The sequence below is a fragment of the Glossina fuscipes genome, unplaced genomic scaffold, assembly GCF_014805625.2.
Source record: "Glossina fuscipes isolate IAEA_lab_2018 unplaced genomic scaffold, Yale_Gfus_2 61, whole genome shotgun sequence".
Taxonomy (NCBI): Eukaryota; Metazoa; Arthropoda; class Insecta; order Diptera; family Glossinidae; genus Glossina; species Glossina fuscipes.
In genome coordinates this window covers 5,206,137-5,225,361 of record NW_023998433.1, presented here as the reverse complement: position 1 = coordinate 5,225,361, position 19,225 = coordinate 5,206,137, and the positions used below count along the sequence as shown (strand labels likewise).

Below are 19,225 nucleotides of genomic sequence, written 5' to 3'. Positions count from 1 at the left end.
GAGAAAATTGCAGAAGAAAATTTACAATACCATCATCAACACTACTCTTCCATTAACCCTCAATTAACTCCAACTTTATATCCAACTAATGTTGAGAAAATGAAGATCCAAACATTTTCGAGAATTCGTCTTGGTCATACAATTACAACTCACCAATGGATCTTGAAGAAGTCTTCCTCCCTAATCTGCTGTTGTGGACAAACTCTTACTATAAAGCAAATTCTCTGCGACTGCCTCAACTTTTCCTTGGCTAGAAGTATTGCATTTGGAACAATTAACCCTTTGAACATTCTACAATCAGCTTCAGAACAGAATATCAATTCTATACATTACTTTATTAATACTACTAAGCTCATTATCTAATGTACATTTTATTATTCTTTTTTTTTTTAATTAGAGCCGATAGCCTGTGTTGCCAGTGCTCAATGTCTTATTTTTAGTCTAAGAATTTATTTCATTAGTCTAAAATTATAATGATAATAATAATAATATGGATTTTCTTTTTGTAATTTGGTATTTCTTGTTTGTAATGAGTGAACAATTGCTATTTTGTGCAACTCTTTAATATGAAAGATCTTAGATATTTTAGCATCATTTTCAATAATTTATATTCGGCTTATTTGCAAATTTTCATTGTGGATTGGTGCACAGTTATCCCATACTCTTTATTTTGTCGCATATAGGTTTATTTTGTCGCATGTAGATTTATTTTGTCGCAAGTAGGTTTATTTTCCATTTATTTATGTAAACAATTCATAATAATAATCAGCTGTAATTTGAAGGGGTATACGATATAAGCGATAGAAATGGCAAGCACTATATTTGCTTTTATTACTATTATTATTATTATAATAATAACATATTATTATTATAATAATTATTAGTGAAATAAATTCATAGACTAAAAATAAAGAATTACTTTTTATTCAGTCCCAAGCATTTAACGTGATCAGAAACATAGATTTTTGAATTGCCAACCAGATGAAGGTAGAAAGCAAGAATTTTCTCTTATCTTTCGTCTTCCTTACGTTTGCTTGTATCATTTTTTATCATTTTCCGATTTGCCGAATGCTTGAAAGCAATACAAGATTCTTAACGAAAACGAAGTTATATTCATAAATATTTGTATAATATTTAACGAATTTGATTTTTCAATGAAAGAAGCGAAACGTTAGCCAAACGCCAAACAACAGTGGAATAAATGGAATGAAACAGCTCTTAAATCAATTTTGGAAGTATAGAGAAAGATTAAATTTCCGATAGCGAAGGCAGTTCCAATCCAATTTGCATATCGATTATCGAACATAATAATTAATTTATGAAATTTTCACATCAGACCGCAACTGCGTTGAAAAATTTCGAATTGTTTTTCTAATATTGAGAAAGTAACAAATTGTACACGTCCCAAGAGTTTGCTTTAAAGTAGCATTGCCAGAAACGAGTAATACCTACATATATGGATATATAAGAATATTTCACATAATGGCAGCCACGCGTTGCAAACTCGACATAGCCAAAAATAATAGCGCTTACGACAAAAATAACAGAGCTTACGACAAAAATAATAGCGCTTACGACTAAAAGAAGAGCATAGGGATAGCCAGGCGAGAGTTTCATGTTTTTCAATTTACTCAAATTGATATTAAACGTGGTTTTAAGCTCAGTGGCAATTAATAATGAATACCGAGGAAGAGCCAGAAGTACTTTGGACGATAAGCAACATTAATATGGTGCCAGTAATTGTGGCTGCCATAATTGGTTTGATTTTTATTGGTATGTTTATTAAATCCTTGCATTTGTGTTGCCATAAACTGCTTTCGTTTTATTGTTATAGCGCTTTTTGTTATTCTACGTAAACGTTCATCAGCTAGGCGTGATTTTCTCCTAACGGGCTTAAGTGAATCTGGCAAGAGCGCTATTTTTATGCGTTTATTACATAAAAAATTTCCTGACACCTACGTATCGGTAAAAGAAAACATGGGCGAATATAAATCCGGTGGCTTAGCGGGGAGGATTATAGATATACCCGGCCATTACAGAGTCAGAAATAAATGCTTTGATCAATATAAGCGGACAGCGAAGGGTATTATATTTGTGGTAGATTCCGTGACCATTCAAAAGGATATACGTGACGTAGCTGAGTAAGTTCATCTAGTCTTCTTAGCTTATTAAATGATCATGCATCAACGCAGCTATATTTATCTTGGATTTACAGCGCTTTGTACACAATTTTATCGGATATCGCAACAGTACCTTGTTCATTTTTAGTATTATGTAGTAAACAAGATCTGGCTACCGCTAAATCTGTAAAAGTACTCAAACAGTTACTTGAAAAAGAAATGTAAGTTATAATATTTAAGTTAAATGAGCTTCTGAAGAGTTATTATAAATTTATTTGATAGGAATTTGGTCCGTGGCACGCGTGGTAAATTGGAAGTATTGGGAGAAAATGAAACCAATAAAGCTACTTATTTAGGCAAAAATGGGAAAGACTTTGAATTTTCTCATCTACCACAGAATATACAATTTTACGAGTGTTCAGCCAAAGAAGATCAACTAAATCATTTAACTGATTGGCTCGACAGAATGTTGTAGACGGGTGTTGTCTGATACTGCTGCATATTAGGGTAGGAGCACTTCCCATATTTTTTATACAATTTGTAAAACTGCAATAATTATAATTAAAGGACGTTTGAAGAAAATATACGCATTTCCATATTTCATTTATAACTAGTATAAAACTGCATGACTGTCCTTTTTTCTATTTTGTGGGCAATATAAAACTTAGCATTATAGGGAAGAAAACCAACTACTAATTCAATTAAACCTAATGCTAAATAACACACAGCAGGGTTTAAGATAGACTCACCTTTTATTATTTATATTAACCGATTCAGAATTATTTTTTGATTCAATCTAAGCCTGTCTGTGTGTTTGTTCGTCTGATCTTTGTCGGCGTAAATTTATGTTGAACATACAGAGCGCAATCTTTAAGAAACTGGGCGGGCACCTTGTGAGTGTATTAAATTTCATCAAAATATCTCGAAAATTACGACGTCTAGGTTGAACAAAACAATACATGGATTTACATCGCAGGGACACAGGGACAAACGGACAGATAAGTTCATATTGATTCGGAAAAAGATTTTGAATCGAGTGGTATAATAAAAAGTGAGTCTATTTCAAGACTTTCTGGGTGTTACAACCGTCGGCACAAAGTTAAGCTAACCTGTATTAGAAATGGTGTCGGATGTAAACATTAAGTGGGAGAGAAGTAAGTATAAAGAGACTCCAAGATGTGTCTGAAAATAAGAGGCAGTAAAATCTTAGGGACTTTTGGTGTTTCTGTTATTTAACTAACAATTGAAGAAATTAAGAAATTTTATATGGAAACATAGATTTATTAAAAAAAATATTGTAAAATTGAAGAAATTAAGAAATTTTATATGAAAACATAGATTTATTAATAAAAAATAAAGAAATAGACGGCTTTGCATTTTAACAGAGTTGGACCTTTGTCTTCTGTTAAGTTAGCCTAAAAGTAGACCGCCATAATTTTTATTAATTTTTTACTTTTTGTGGAAAACAAAGAATACAGCAGGCAGGTGTGCTTCAATCATTTCAATCATTTTTATTATCGATTTGCGTGCCAGAACTTTCAATGCTTTCCTTGAATTTGAAGACGAAGATAGCTTCATATTTGCGGGCAGGGATATGTTTAGAACAAAAATTGCAAGGACGGATATAGGGACATATTTCAGTCGATTCAGAAGCTCATCAAAAATGTTTGTACTTTGTATCCCACAAGTTCTGAAATGAATGAAGCATTTTCGGCGCCAAACTCAACTTACTTCCGTTGTTCGTAAATTTTACTAAATATCTGAACCTTGATAGCAATAAATAATGGCTGATAGAGACATACATACGTACATATGAAAATAAAAATAATTTTAAGTAGAACAAAGAACGGTCACGTAATCCTCATCATCGAAAGTAAAGAAGAAATCTGCTGCTCAGAGTCGGATTTGAAATTAATTAGTGCTAAAGTAAATCCTTAATTTTTTTACTTGTGTCGGACCGCGATTGGATAAGGAAAAAAGTAAGTAGAATTTATTCTTTGTTAATTAAAATTAATAATACGTTCTTACATCCAATAGATATCATAAAGGCTCCGACGCCATCCTCGCCATTGAATATGGAAAAAAAGTAAGTAGAATTTATTCTTTGTTAATTAAAATTAATAATAACATTATTTCTTTCTTATTTTCAAATAGAACAACAACAATCGCCGCCCACGCGACGTAGGCGTGGAAGGCGAAACGCCCGCCATTGGGGGAATGAGCGTTACATCACGGATTTGGGCCAAAAATTGAGTCGCCCCAATCGCCGCTATCATCATCAAGATCCTTATCCTTATCCTTATTCTTATCCTTATTCTTATTCTCACCCTTATATGCATAACTGTCATTGTTATCATTATTTTTATTAATATAATATATTTTTATTAATATAATATATTTTTATTAATATATTTTTATAAATATAAAGAAATAAATTCTGATTTGAATTTTATATAATCTTGAGCGGTTTTTTAATTATTGTTCTTGCCGAAGTATTGATTAGCTGATCCTTTAGGTTTTTCCTTATTATGTTATTTTTTCGCTATGTAAACGCGCCTTTAAATTCTTAATTTCTGTAAATTCGAACGGAAACGCGATCATCCCATACTTGTAAAATTGAATAAGTTTAGTTGGCAAAGACAGCAAAGACATATTGTAAAATATTTTATTGCATGAGCAACAGATATTGAAACAAAAGTAAAACAAAGACAATCAAAAACAGAATCAAAACTATGCACTATTCTGAGCTTTTGTTTATTTTCATAGAAAGGAATATAGCTTGAAAGGTGGCATAGCTCATGCAAAATTTTTTATATACATATATACATAATTAAGCATATTGTGAATGAACGAGTGAATAGACCAAAGAGGGGGCGGCGCTCGGGCTTAAGACGTACTTGTACTATTTCAAAGAAATAAATACTACTTTTTATAACCCATCGTCTAACTCCTGTTGCTATACATTAATTTATATAATTTATATTTAAATATAAATAGCTTTATTTATATAATAGCTTTATTATATATTTAAAATAGCCTTATTAATATATATAAAAATATATATACATATAAAAGAAATTGTTAAAATAGCTTTATTAATATATATAAAAATGTATATAAAAGAAATTGTTATTCTTTTTAATGGTTTCCTGATTGTTTCCGATTCTTTTTAATTGACTTGGTCGCTTTTGCTCTTCTTTCATCTCCTGTAGATGTATGTATAGTGTTGTGGAAAATGCGCCAACTAAACTTATTTAATTTTACAAGTTATCCGCCCGAGTGGTTTCAAATCTCAAGTGCGCTTTAAAAGAAAAGAATTTATTCTCTGGTTAAATTTATTGCATGTGTATGTGTATCGATTCTACAAAGTTTTTTTCAGATTAACAGCTGAATTAAGTTCGTACCAGTTGAATTTGAAAATTCTTTAGGCACACTTCTATGTTTGAAAAAGGTTATCCACATGAACAGCGCAATATTCGCGATTATATTGTATGTGTATGTGTATCGATTCTACAAAGTCTTTTTCAGATTAACAGCTGAATTAAGTTCGCACCAGTTGAATTTGAAAATTCTTTAGGCATATAAAATTTCTTAATTTCTTTTATTTCACAAGTTAGCCTAAAATTAGACCGTCATAATTTTTAAACAAAGTCCTCGCTAAATTCCCTGTTGAAAGGCAAGGCACAGAGTCGCTTATAATAAATAAAAAAATTGCCAAAAATGCTCTGAAATGGTTGAGTGCCCAACTGACAACTTAAATTGCCAGATCGTTTAATTTGCAAAGCCACCAGCTTGATGTCTCACGAAATCTGCTAAAAGAGCTTTGTAACTCACGAAATCTGTTAAAATTCAATGCAAAATGAAAATTGCCGTCGGCATTTATAATGCAAATTGCAAATTTAAATTTATCTGGAACAACCACTCACGCACTACACTACAGATTAAACTTTTTTCGCATAATATTTATTTAGAAAGTAAAGTATCTTTCAATCTATGATTTTCACCAAGGTAGTTTGTTATTGTAAAAATGCGTGAAATTCTGGGCAAAAAAATGTTCACAATATTTTGACAATTTTACTATGAAAAAGTCACGAACCTGGTACGTGACTGCTGGTACCAATTGCTGCGAATATGAAATTAAATTTCTGAGCTTAAAGTTTACTTTGTTGTACACAATAGCACGCGTACAGCAAATATTAAAAAATTCGAACACTGTACTAGCTTTACAATACGAACAAACACGTACCAGGCTTGCAACACAACACATACAATTCTAACTTTACACAACGAACACATAAAAAAAGCTTTACACTGATTTTTTTAACAGGGTTGCACTAACAAACACTTTGAAACAAACGCAAAGTAAAAGTAGTGCTCATATCAAACAACAGGTAGCGTAACTCTATGTTCTATATAACAACATTTAACTCAGTGATCGACAACAACTCTGTTCTTATAATAAATAAAATAAAAATTACAATATATCTACTAATCTGTGTTTTGTTCTCATTGATTTGGTTAGTAAGACTTGATATATAATTTTTGCTGTAATCCTCAATTGATAGTATGGTTAGATTTATTTCTAACAACTACTTTAATAACTTTATAGTTTTTTCCAACAAGACATAGTACGGGTTGCGTCTTGGAAAGTATATTTAAAAATACAATTTATACATTCAATTGTCAACAATGTTTAAGTTAAGTGTTCTCATTACGTGAGATTTTTTTCATTTTCGGTTTGAACTATGGATTCTGATAAGAATTCTCATGCTCCCGCATTAGGTGCAGATGGTGTTATTTATTAGTAGGGACAATAAAGTTGCAGATAGTATTTCGAGGTGACCATAATTTACGCAAAAAAGTGGTTCATTTTAAAACGATGGAACGATCACTTTGCATCCTATTACTTGTTTTACATTTTTATGTTGCTACGACTTTTTTTAAAAAGTAATTCCATAACATTATAGTGCCGTTACGATTTATTCTTCGAATTTCGACACCATTAAAAATTTTGATTTAACCGAATGATCTGATTTAAATGTATATTAACAACAGATATATGTATGAATATCTGACCTAATATTTAATCAAATTTAAATTCATGCCTGCCATAAATGAGTGCAAATTGAGGTGATTCTCACCAACACCAAACGCGGCGACAAAATTTCCATAATTTAATTATGCAAGAGGGACATGGCATGGATCCGTGTATGTTCCAAACGGTGATTATGTACAGCAACTGCCTTTATTTAAACGAGAAGTATAGCCTATATAATATATACGAACTGGTTAATGGCGAAAGCAAAAAGAACTAAATGATTTTCTTCTGCACAATTTTTCTTGATGCTGGTCGTTTTGGGCAACAATATGACACAAAAAAAAACAAAAACTCCAATTTCCAAATGTTTTACTGGTACCCATTCGTACTTAATAAGATGCCGCAGCTACAAGGTGCTAAATGTTGGTCAACGATGTGTTATAGCCTGCGGGTTTGTTTAACCAAAACAGAAAAAAGGTTTTCGTTGTCTTGCTCATCATGACGTGATAATTATGGTGTAACCGCGCCGAGATTTATACCTTCCTATATTTTGTTTTTTGTAATGATGTGTTAAAAGGAGTTTAATTTAAAAAAAAAAAAAAGACAAAAAATGACAGACAAGTATACCCACCAAAATGATAAAACAAAGCATTGTAACACCATCAAATATATTGAGTGGTTTGTGTACATAAAAATTATTAAATTTTTAACTTATCATATTGACGCCTATGCTTATGCGTTGTCTGATGAAATACAGTGGTGAAACCCTCATATTTTGTACGTGTTTATAACACACCCATCATTATGCATCACACATTATTTCAGCGAAAGAAAGCAAAACAAAAGAAAGGCATTGTTTTTGCGACGCTCAATTGATTATAGGTTTGCGGATGTGTTTATGTGCGTACAGTATTACAACGTTAACCATATTATGAATATTCGGTTATTGGTATCTAGGTTGCTGCATGTACATTGTCATTTATCGGATCGTCTTTTGATCAGAGATTCTGTCTTCTATGTTTTATGAGTTTTCCATAAGAAATCGAACGGAGAATATTTCATATTTGTTCTGTATCATTTAATATAAACATAAAATGAATTAACGGTAAACCCCTAAAAATATAATTTCCTACAAAGCAATACTTTTTGTTTTTTTTTCATTTTTTTTGTTATATTATTATTATCGCTCTCCTTCTGCGATCCCAAATACTTTTTATTTCATATCTTTACGGTTCTTCCATATTTTCGCAAAATTTGATACTTTAACAGTTTGATGAAATTAAAAAACAACTGTTAATTTTATTGATCAATATTTCAAATTAAATTAAAGCAATGAAGCAGTGTTTTATTATACGAGGATGATATTATCGGTGTCGCTTTAACGTATCCTTATTTTTTTGGAATACAATTTACTTTTAATTAAGACACACGCAGTTGAAAGTTTCTTTTCAAAATTTTAAAACCTAATGATTACGATGCACTTTGGAATGGGTTAGCTGCTGCTCGTTGGAATGGATCTTTTTTTTTGACGTGATTTCTCTTTCTCGTTTGCTTTAAAAACAGTACATATTGTATACCATCATACGGTACGCGATAAAAAGCGGCTACATATACGAATATATAGCCGCTTGAATACTTGAATATTTTTGGATTGATTTCAAGTGCTTACTTATTTTAAGCATATTGTGTTGGAATTTAATAAGGAATATTTGAACATCTAGCTTTTATTTTGATTCTTACGATTTTAAGATTTTCAGATATGAAAGTACAAAAGGTTGACAATTACATCTGCCGAGATTGTAAAAGGGTAATCACGAAAGTGAACATAAGGAGGAAAATAAACATTGAGGATCTATGACACTTATTTCAAAGAATTGCAAAAGCGATAAGCGAAGCAGTTGTAAAATTGTACGTTTTATCATTATTATTTTGTGTACTTAATGTTAAACGACAGCAAACAAGATTTGTTATGGCACCATTTAATATTCACCTCGTATTTTTTCAGCATATTTTTCATTTTGTATTATTTTTGTTTTGGCCTTTTTGATGCTTTGTTACGTGACTTTAGGTGTATGCGTTCGTCTGTTTGTCATTCAAGTGTAAAATTTTCAGTTTAAATTGATGTATAACGTATATAAATATGTATGTGAATACGAGTATGGGTATGTGTTTGTGTGCATTTCATGAAATCTCTGACTTGTAATTTGATATGAACCCCCAGAAATTGTGTCCTCGTACTGCACGGACCATACGTTGCATTACACATATACGCATTCTTACAAAAACGAATATATTAACCATAACTATTTATATGTGTCTGTTTGTTTGCGGTCGTTTTACTAAATTCAAGCATAGGTACACCCATACTTATATGCACATACAGACATGTATCGATACGTGGGTACATATGTGCATAACAACGATTTTCGAAAGGAAACCATTGAGGCGTATTGCAATTAAAACTGCTACTGTATTTAATTTTTTATGGTTTTTAACAGTGGTTCTTACAGTATGCGGACTTTTGTGTGTGCGTGTGCATGCGTATGTATGTGGGCAGGCACAAATATGTGCACTTGCACATATCGTCCGTAAATAGAAATTAATTTTCGCTTGAGTAACGCACGTCAGACAAAGACATATGGTCAAAAAAAAAAAAAAAAAAAAAATACGACATCCAATGGAGACCAATAATAAAATTTACTACCAATAATGTGGCAACAAAAGGACATGTGCTGATCTTGTTTGAGCAGATGATCACTATAAAGCACGTGCTTAAGTTTTTTTTGTTTTTTATAATATATCTAACGAAAAACCAAAGTTTAACTCTAGCGTTGTAATAAACTATTCTACGCACTCGTCTTGATAATTGAAGGTAAGCCGTCTTTTTTCATGTTTCTATTCAAGGCGAAATAGAATGATTTCGATAAACTCAGAAAAAGCCTCGTCTGTCGATGAGTTAAATAATATATACTTTGAAAATATTCGACAGCAGAAAATAGATGAAAAGAGAAGGTACGGCGTTAGTTAACTTTAAAGATTATATCTAATTTCTTATTAAAATCATTATTGTAATAACATTATGAGCAAGGTATTATTGTTAATGCTTTATAACAAAAAAGAAAAAAAGGAAAGGGCAAAGTAGAAAAGTAAGATTGGGATGAAGGTTTGCATCTTCTTTTCAAGAAATGTATTTCCGATGCTGATGGCAGAAAGAACGTGTGTTTTTTCTTTTGGCGTATTTGACTTTGGCATTTCTGTTTCTATTATTGGTTTGTCTGACCTGCCACATGGTTTTTTTCCTTATTTTTTTTTTTTTTTTTTTGAGCTTCAAATATCGCAACGTGTTCATTTCGCATCATCGTTCGCAATTCACTACATTAAATTAAAAACAAGAAAATCAACTCTTTCTATAGATGGCGTGCTATTGCTGTTTGGGCTCCAGAATAATCGCTTATGTCGGTTGATGTTATTGTACAATCCGGCCTGTCACTTCTTCAAACCGTAGGCTTGTGTCGTAGTGCGACCGTAGAGAAGCGGACTTCCTTTTCTTGGCTTCTGTATGAATAAATCAGCCATTTAATCGAAAGAGATATATTTTAATTAGTGTTTAATTAGTAAATAAAACCAATGTCTTGCTTTTTTGGAATGAGAAAATGAAGACTAAATCATTCTAATCCTGTTCATCATTATGCTGTTCTTACGTTTAGTTAACTAATTTAATTTCGTTTTTACACAGACACGTTCGACATTATTTAGTTTTGCTTTATCTGTTCATTTTGCTTGAATTTGTAAAAATGCATTCAAAGCAGTTGTGCAAATCCTTCTTAATTTTTTATTCTTATTTAATAAAGATTTTTGATTTTCCAAACTATTGTTTTGTATATACACATCAATATATATCTATATATATATATATATATATCTATATATATACGTAAATAGATATTTAACTGACATGGTTGATGTTCCACCTCACAAACAAACAAACTTCATTATATCGTTATCATTATCCATGCACGGTCAGTCGTGTGCGGCGTTAAGCAACCGTATGTATCCGAATGCAACCGACCGAAATCATTGCGCTTAATAAGTTTTAGGCTAAAACTCGTAAATGTGTATCCATCCATCCATTCATTTGTACTTGAATCGAAACTCAAATGTAAATGCATGTGTATTTAACACCATAAAAAGCATTTATACCTCATTCGGTTTAGTTAAGTGTATATGTGCAACCGTCTGCATGTGTACCCGCACGCGTATTTATATGCGTGTGTTTGTGTGTTTACTTATACGTATGCGTACATTTGTTTGCATTTGGATGAAAATTTGTATACGAACAACGAACTATTTTGGTCAACATATGTATGTATGTAAGTCATGTTGGGGCAATAAAAAAAATATTTTTTAAAAACACATATATATGTATAAACATGTTGGTGTTAATGAATTGTGCTAATACCTTAAAAAAATCTATTGTAATAAACATGTAAGCGTGAGCGTGCGTGGTATAAATATTTTAGCGATCTACAGATGTAGGTATATTTTCTTTATGCATGCGTGTGATTCTTTTTGCAGGTGAGTGTACGCACAAACACACAAGCACACACAACCGCGCGCGCGCGCACAACTGCAGAGGCGTGTCTACCAAAGTTCAAGAGGGAGTAGTGCTTATCCCCGCCACCAAGAAGATTTCAAACTCAGGAGAAGGTTCTTAAAAAAAGCGATAATGGTTAACAAGAAAAACTGTTCCCAGAATCTGATTAATGAGATTAATGAGGACCCATGGGGGATGGCGTACAAGCTGATAATGAAGAAATTAAAGCATTCAGAACAACCAAGTTGTGCACATTTCGTGGAAGAAATAATTCTGTTTCCACAGAAAGCCATGTTCGTGTGTGTGCCACTGAGTGAGGAGAGTGACAGTATTAATCTCACCGGGCCTGAGGAGATTGCTGCCATTGCAAAAGAAATAAAAGCTAAGAAAGCGCCGGGCCCTCATGGTATCCCAAATTGCGCTATTAAGCAAGCCATGTTGGCAAGGCCCGCTATGTTTGCGAACACATTCAACGCTTGTTTGAAAGAACAAATTTTCCCAAACGCTGGTGTTGCTGCCAAAGCCAAATAAGCCGTCGCATGTTGCAAATGTATATCGCCCTATTTGTCTATTGGATACGATAGGCAAGGTGTACGAAAAGATCATTCGAAATCGTTTACAAGCATCACTGGAGAAGTCTAAAGGGTTGGCGGGCTTCCAATTCGGCTTCAGAAAAAAGAAAATTCCAAATGATGCAATAACGATGGTCACAAACACCGCAGCAGAAGCGATTAAAGATACACATTGGAATGGAATGGAATGGAATGGAATGGATGGAAGGCGACAAAGAGTGTTGCTTAGTAAGAGCATTAGATATTAAAAATGCATTCAACTCAGCAAATTGTTATTGCGTCATAGTTGCCCTACAGGAAAGAAGAGTCCCACCGTATCTGATAAATATGGTGGCTAGTTCTTTTACTGACAGGAAACTGAGATATGTTACAGATAAAGGGTGGAGGGAGAGGCTGATCACTGGAGGGGTACATCAGGGATCAGTCCTAGGCCCTACACCGTGCAACGTAATGTACGACGATATCCTGAGACTACCTCTCCCAGAGAGAGCATACATCGTCGATTTTGCTGACGACATAGCGATAACTATCGTGGCGAAAACACTGGAGGGAATTATCACTATAGCGAATAAAACCATTGACAAGATCAAGAGGTGGCTGCGGTCAGTGGATTAAGAGCTGGCGGAAGAGAAAACAGAAGCGGTATTAATCTCTTCTAGGAAGAAGATTGCGAAAGTGACTATCCAAGTGAGAGATACGAGGATACAGTCTCAAGAAGCCATAAAATACCTAGGAATGATGATAGACTACAGAATTTCTTTTAAACGGCATCTGCAATACACGGGCGAAAAGGCAGCAAAGGTAGCAAAGTCGTTGGCGCGCTTATTGCCAAACTTGCGTGGCCCTACGCAAGACCGTAGAAAGCTGATCGCAGATGTGGTAACTGAGACAATAATGTACGGCTCTTTTGTGTGGAAAAAGGCTTTCGCTATCCCGTCATACATGAGAGTCATACAAGCAGCATACAGGCTATGCGCTCTAAGGATGTGCGTCACATATCGCACGGTGTCGGAGGATGCGGCCCTGGTTATCGCTGGCATGATGCCAATCGACCTGCGTACTAAAGAAGGTCTGTATAGAGCCGAATTTCACAGACTGTCAGCGGAAGCGGCTAAGCAGAGAGCAAAACAGCGACTGGTGGAAGAATGGCAGGAGCGCTGGAGCAGAGCGGGTAAGGGCAGGTGGACAGGCTTCGACCCATACCAGATTTACGGCCCTGGGTGAATAGGCAACATGGTGAGATTGACTTTTATTTGACACAGGTAATTAGCGGCCATGGTTGCTTTAGGTCGTATTTGAGTAGGTTTAAAATAGAGCAGGATCCATTTTGTAGTTTTTGTAAGTGCATCGAAGACGCTGAACATGTTTTCTTTGTCTGTCCGAAATACTATAGCGAACGGCAGAGACTACAGACGGAAGTTGGAGTGTTACCTCTCCCCGACAATCTTGTGACAAATATGTTGCACGGCCTGAAAATTATGCGAAAACAAAGACACGAAGAGCGTCAATGTAGGCTTTTAAGTAGTGCCTAAACGGCTACCCTCTCTGTGAAGGTATACCTAAACGGTCGACCCACAGGGTAGCGAATAGGAGGGATAGTTTTTAGCGGGCTAAAGTCTCGCACTGCCCTAATGGGCGCCTGCTGACGGTTTTCCACCTTACAAAAAAAAAAAAAAACTCGAATATATATTTATATATATGTTTCATATGCATTATATATGAAAATATTTGCAAATAATGCGTAAACTGATGCACATTTTTATATATGTACACGCGTACCACGCATTACTGCGCACAGCGTTTACTCTGTATATTATATGTTCTTCGAAAAGAAACACAAGCGCCAAACAAGCAGGTCTTCTACTGAACAACGCCAGGCACCACAAATGCTTGGAAATTCCAAAGTAACATATTCGCATAATAAACAAAGCAAGTAAGAAAGTTATATTCGGCTGGGGCCGAATCTTACATACCCACCACAATTAAAATCTCTGCCGCCACATGCTTTTATTTATCGTTATAAAAGGGTGAATGGGAGACAATTTATCTTTTACGTTTTACTTTATTAAAATGCATTGTTAAGAAAAATTAATTTACCACGTCGTAACATCCACCACACTTAATTTAGGATTAACACACTTACCTTGTCGCCTTTTATCTTCCGAGTCCTTTTATTCGATATCCATATCGCTTTTTTAAGACAAAATTAGTCTACCAAGTCGTTGTGCCCATCATGTTTATTTTAGAATCAAAGCATTTTTATGCAGGTATTTTATCATGGTTTGGAAGAATGTGCAAAATATCTTAAATATTTTGTCGTGATTACCTTACGGTTAATAAGCGTAAACCCTCAAAGAAGTGAAGAGACGAAAACTTAATCAGTTGTAACGTTGTCTGGACATGGTCGATTTTTCCTTCTTATGCACATAAATAACAGAATTGGAAAATTTCAATTTTCTATCTTTTATAAGATAGAACCAAAACACTACAAATTTTTGTTTAGAAAAACGGAGTCGCGTTCAGTTTACGCTTTACTGACGGACAGGCATGACTTAAACAATTTAGAATTTCATTCAGGAATATATATATAGTTTATGGGATCGCTAAAGCTTCCTTCTGGGTGTTGCAAACATTATGATCAAATCAATATACCCAACAGCCATCAGTGGTGTGTATGATAAAAAAGAAGAAATAAATAAAAAACAATCGACCCAAGTATACACAATAATATATCAAATTTCGGTCATAGCATTCATTTTGCAGCTCATATTGTTGTTGTCGCTCGTATTGTATAAACTACACATTTAAACAATTAGTTACATCATCGGTAGCGGTCCGATGTATGTATTACATCAAAGTAAAATTTCTAAAATAATTTTTAAGGAATAAATTTTTCGATTATTCTTTCGCTTTTCTTTGCTTTTGTTTTAACCAGTATGCAGCATACGTATTAAATGAGCGAATATATTATTTGTTATTTTCTATATTATCACGAGAATCCGAATCAGTTTGCTCGCGAAATTATTCAATGAATTGACCTGTAAGATGAACTGACTTAACGTTTCGATATTCATTATTGTTTTGGGAGAAATGTAAAGCATCAAATTTGGAAATTTTGAAAGCCAATATAAGCCGTGCTTCATATCATATTCGAAAACGAAATGTTAAAAAGTGATTTTTCAAATAAAAGTAAAATTGATTTCACAATTAATTATTTTTTTATTATACATTACCCTGCTTGCGTTGCAAGATATATTAACTTTGTGCGGATATATGAAACACTTAGAATTATTATACCGATCGATTCAGAATCATTTTCTCGCATCGATTTAAGCTTATCTGCCCATTTGTCAATCTGTCTGCCTGTTTTTCCGATATCTGTCGAAGTATGCATATATGTTTAGCTTACATATTGTAAATTTTTAAGATAATTCGATGAAGTTTGTTGCATGGAACATGGTTTTGACCATCACTTCCCAAGGAACGCCTTACTTTGAAAAAGTTATTATATCAAAAATAATTTTTTAAATTTGAAAATTGCCAAGCGATGGTGCTTCGGCATGTTAGATTGATATAAAAAGATTTGATAGGTAAATTTTTTAAACCTTCTTCCATATACATACATAATTATTTATACTAAAAAGTAAGCTTTTATGTGGCAAAAAGGTAGAATTTTTAATATTTTATGAGGAAAATTGCTTCATAATAAGAAATTGAAAAAGAATTAATTACAATGCATTTGGACCGATCTATTTGTCGGATCATCTTCCATACAAGCATTCTCACAAGAAGTAAGCTTTGGCGTGGAATCAACCCATAACGTTTGGCAAATGTTATCACTACAATATTTTAATTGAAGGATATTATATATAAGATGAAGACATGTAGGGTATATAAGAGTGAGTCTTACTTTTATTTATTTATTTATTTATTTTGCTTTAATTGAAAGTTCTTTCAATCTGAAAACACCACGCTTTTTTTTTTTGGGAAATAAATAATCGAATTCATTGCAATGCAAATAGTTAAAATCACTTTGCATTTACATAAGTACATAAGTACAGCGTGTTGGTAAGTGTAAGCGTTTATATTGCACACTTATCATTTCTTCATCAGGGTCGAACGTTTTGCACATTTCGCTCCGATGATGAATTTCTTGAATGTCAACGAGTGAGGTAAATGCGTTCAGCAGCCATCATTGTCCACAACGTTTGTAACTATTGTTTTGTGAATTTGTTTATGACTTCGTGCGCTTCTTTTTGGCTTTAACAGCGTTATCGCTGTGGAATTGTACCATTGAGTTTTGCAAAAACCCTCTATTTGTATTGGAAAGATTTCCAATTCACGCAAGCCGCTAAGATATTTGTATAAATATATTTTTTCTGATGTTTATTGAGTTAAACATCATCTTTTGCCTCTTGACGCCCATATCTAGTTGCGTTCCACTGTATTTTCATAATACCTTCCAAGACCTTGTGTACGGCGTAAACTAGCGATATTCAGAATTGAAGCTCAAACATATGAGCGTCTGACTTGTCCACATTCGTCATTTCACAAGACACACTTTCAAAAAAAAAAAAAAAAAGAAAAGTGCGTACCCAAGTATATTCTCACATATAAATTCAAATGCCACCCAGGTGGTGTAAGGTTGTGGTCGGCCGGTAGTCATCTTTTCAATGAGGAGTGAGTGCTATATTTTTTTTTAACTTTTTTGTCTCTCTTATTTGTTCTTTTTTTAACTTTTGCCGTTGGCGTCGCTCTCTAATGATGGGTGATGATGGGTTTCTATAGATTCATCAGAGAAATGTTGAAATGAAAAGTGCAACATCGCGTCGTTGTCTTCCGTTTCAATTGGCAATTTTCACACTTGTGTTTGTTTTAAAAATGATCTGTGATTCGTGTGTGCGTTTCCATTTAAAGTCAGACAAACTCGTGCGGGCGCATGTTTGTTTATTGTTCAGGCTATAACTGAAAGTTGATCGCGTCGTCGTCTATCTACATCGGCAGATATATCTCTTAGTTTAATTATACATTGCGCGCTTGTGCGAAAAGCAAAAAAGGGTGTTTTGTTACTGCTGATTGAAGTTTGCCGTTCAAGCATGAATGCATATACATAACTCTATAGTAATGTTTCGATTCACTGCTTGCGAGCTATCGAGGTCTTTGGCAAAATTTGAACGCATTGTAAAATTTTTTGCGTATGCATGAGAATTTTGTCGTATGGTTTTTTTTTTCTGCTCTCTATTTTTTTTATTTTTTTTTTTTATTATTTTTCTGCATTTAGTAAATATGTGCATGCAGTCATCTATGCAATCAATCTCTGGACCTTAAATCCTTTTTATGGTCATTTGAATACTCATCGGAAAAGAACAACAACAACAACATTAGCAGCAACAGCAGTAGCAAACAATGCCAATGTACGTTGCGAAGAACAAACTTTAAAATAAATAGCGTTACACTATCATCAGCATATTGCACCACTGGTTCCACGGCTATGCTTGTTGATCGCAAAGTTAGCGCATGCATGTGATTTCAACAAATCGAAATTGTTTCCAAAAAAAAGCGAATTGAAGCGAAGTTAAACCGTTCAAGCATCACCTTATTCACTATAGTTGCTGTTGTGCGCGTGCACCTTCACTTGTTCAATTATGCAAAATTTCAAATGAAGAATCTTTTAATAAAACTGGAGGAAAGAGGAACTAAAACAAAAAAAAAAGAAAAGAAGCTATTTACTAAGGCATGAACGTTGAAGCATAATTGCGATAGTTTTTTTTCTTCTCTCTTCCCATATAGAACACAATTGTTTAACAGTGCATGAAGGACGTTTATGTACTCCTGGAAAGCAATCTAACAATCTAATATGTTGATGCCTTTTGTAGATTCCTCTGTATAGGCGCGCGTGCACTTGGGCTATCTTTGCGCTTGTAGTAGGAAACTAATGTAGAGAGAGAGAGAGAGAGAGAGAAAGAGAGAGGGAGAGAGAAAGAGAGAAAGAGAGAAAGAGAGAAAGAAAGTAATGCAACATTGTTCCCGTTGGTGAAAACATTCATTTTTTTTTGAGCAGCAAGTATTATTATGTTTTTTACTTCAATTGTTTTTATTGTTGTTATTGTTAAAAATCTCTTAAAAGTAGCCGCTGTTGAAATAATGGCGCCATCACAGATTTGCGCGTCTGTGTTTATATGTCTTCTTTAGATGGCATTTAATTTTTTTAAATTTGCCAACAATTCTTGTTCCGTGTGTCTTAATTACTCGGCACCCAAAAAACGCACAGTCGGTGGTCGCTAAAAAAGATGGAAAAATCGAAATGCCACCCGAAGCGAAAACCTGGCTAAGTGGCATATACAAGTGTGCATACATACATGTTTGCCTATGAAAGGATGTGGGCAACACATATATATCAGTACAAACATCAGTTGGTTTAAACACATGTATAACTACATAGGTGCGCGTGTTTCGTGTATGCACGTATTTATGTAGGTTTTCGTATCTACATACAGATATACGTTTTATATACGATGTTATATATACGTGCCTATATAGGTTGGAGAGGATCGGTTTGAAAAAATGTTACATCGTGCTTGGTTATAATTTCCCTTTTTTTTTCTTTTTGTATATATACATACATTCACACATACACATAAATGCTTGCATATATACACTCATGCATAAATACGTAAGCCTGGATACGAAAAATTGAGCAATTTGAAATTCAATCAGTAGCCCTGACTGAACCAAGCAAATTATAGTGATTGAATTCGATTGCTGGGTTTCAGCAACAAAATGCTTCAGTTTTGTCAGACTTTCTAAGTGTATGCAGAGAATACATGTGGTGATGATGATGGCTTTTATACCTCTTACGAAGCAACCGGCAATAAACGGTTGGCGGTCGCCTCACATACAC

At 33.8% G+C, this 19,225-nt stretch overlaps 1 protein-coding gene across 1 annotated transcript; it reads left to right on the top strand.

Moving 5' to 3' along the window:
- Positions 1-1,190: 1,190 nt before the first annotated feature.
- Positions 1,191-2,692, top strand: LOC119637881 (signal recognition particle receptor subunit beta). The gene is made up of 4 exons (XM_038034282.1): positions 1,191-1,773; positions 1,835-2,141; positions 2,216-2,341; positions 2,403-2,692. The coding sequence occupies exons 1-4, from the start codon at positions 1,677-1,679 to the stop codon at positions 2,593-2,595; spliced, it is 723 nt and encodes a 240-aa protein (XP_037890210.1). The 5' UTR covers positions 1,191-1,676; the 3' UTR covers positions 2,596-2,692.
- The last annotated feature ends 16,533 nt before the right edge of the window (positions 2,693-19,225 follow it).

Excerpts from the sequence above, each read along its gene's own strand:
- LOC119637881 (XM_038034282.1), top strand. The coding sequence starts at position 1,677 with ATGAATACCGAGGAAGAGCCAGAAGTACTTTGGACGATAAGCAACATT. Across the intron at positions 1,774-1,834 it reads AATTGGTTTGATTTTTATTG|CGCTTTTTGTTATTCTACGT; the intron begins GTATGTTTATTA and ends TTATTGTTATAG. Across the intron at positions 2,142-2,215 it reads GATATACGTGACGTAGCTGA|CGCTTTGTACACAATTTTAT; the intron begins GTAAGTTCATCT and ends TTGGATTTACAG.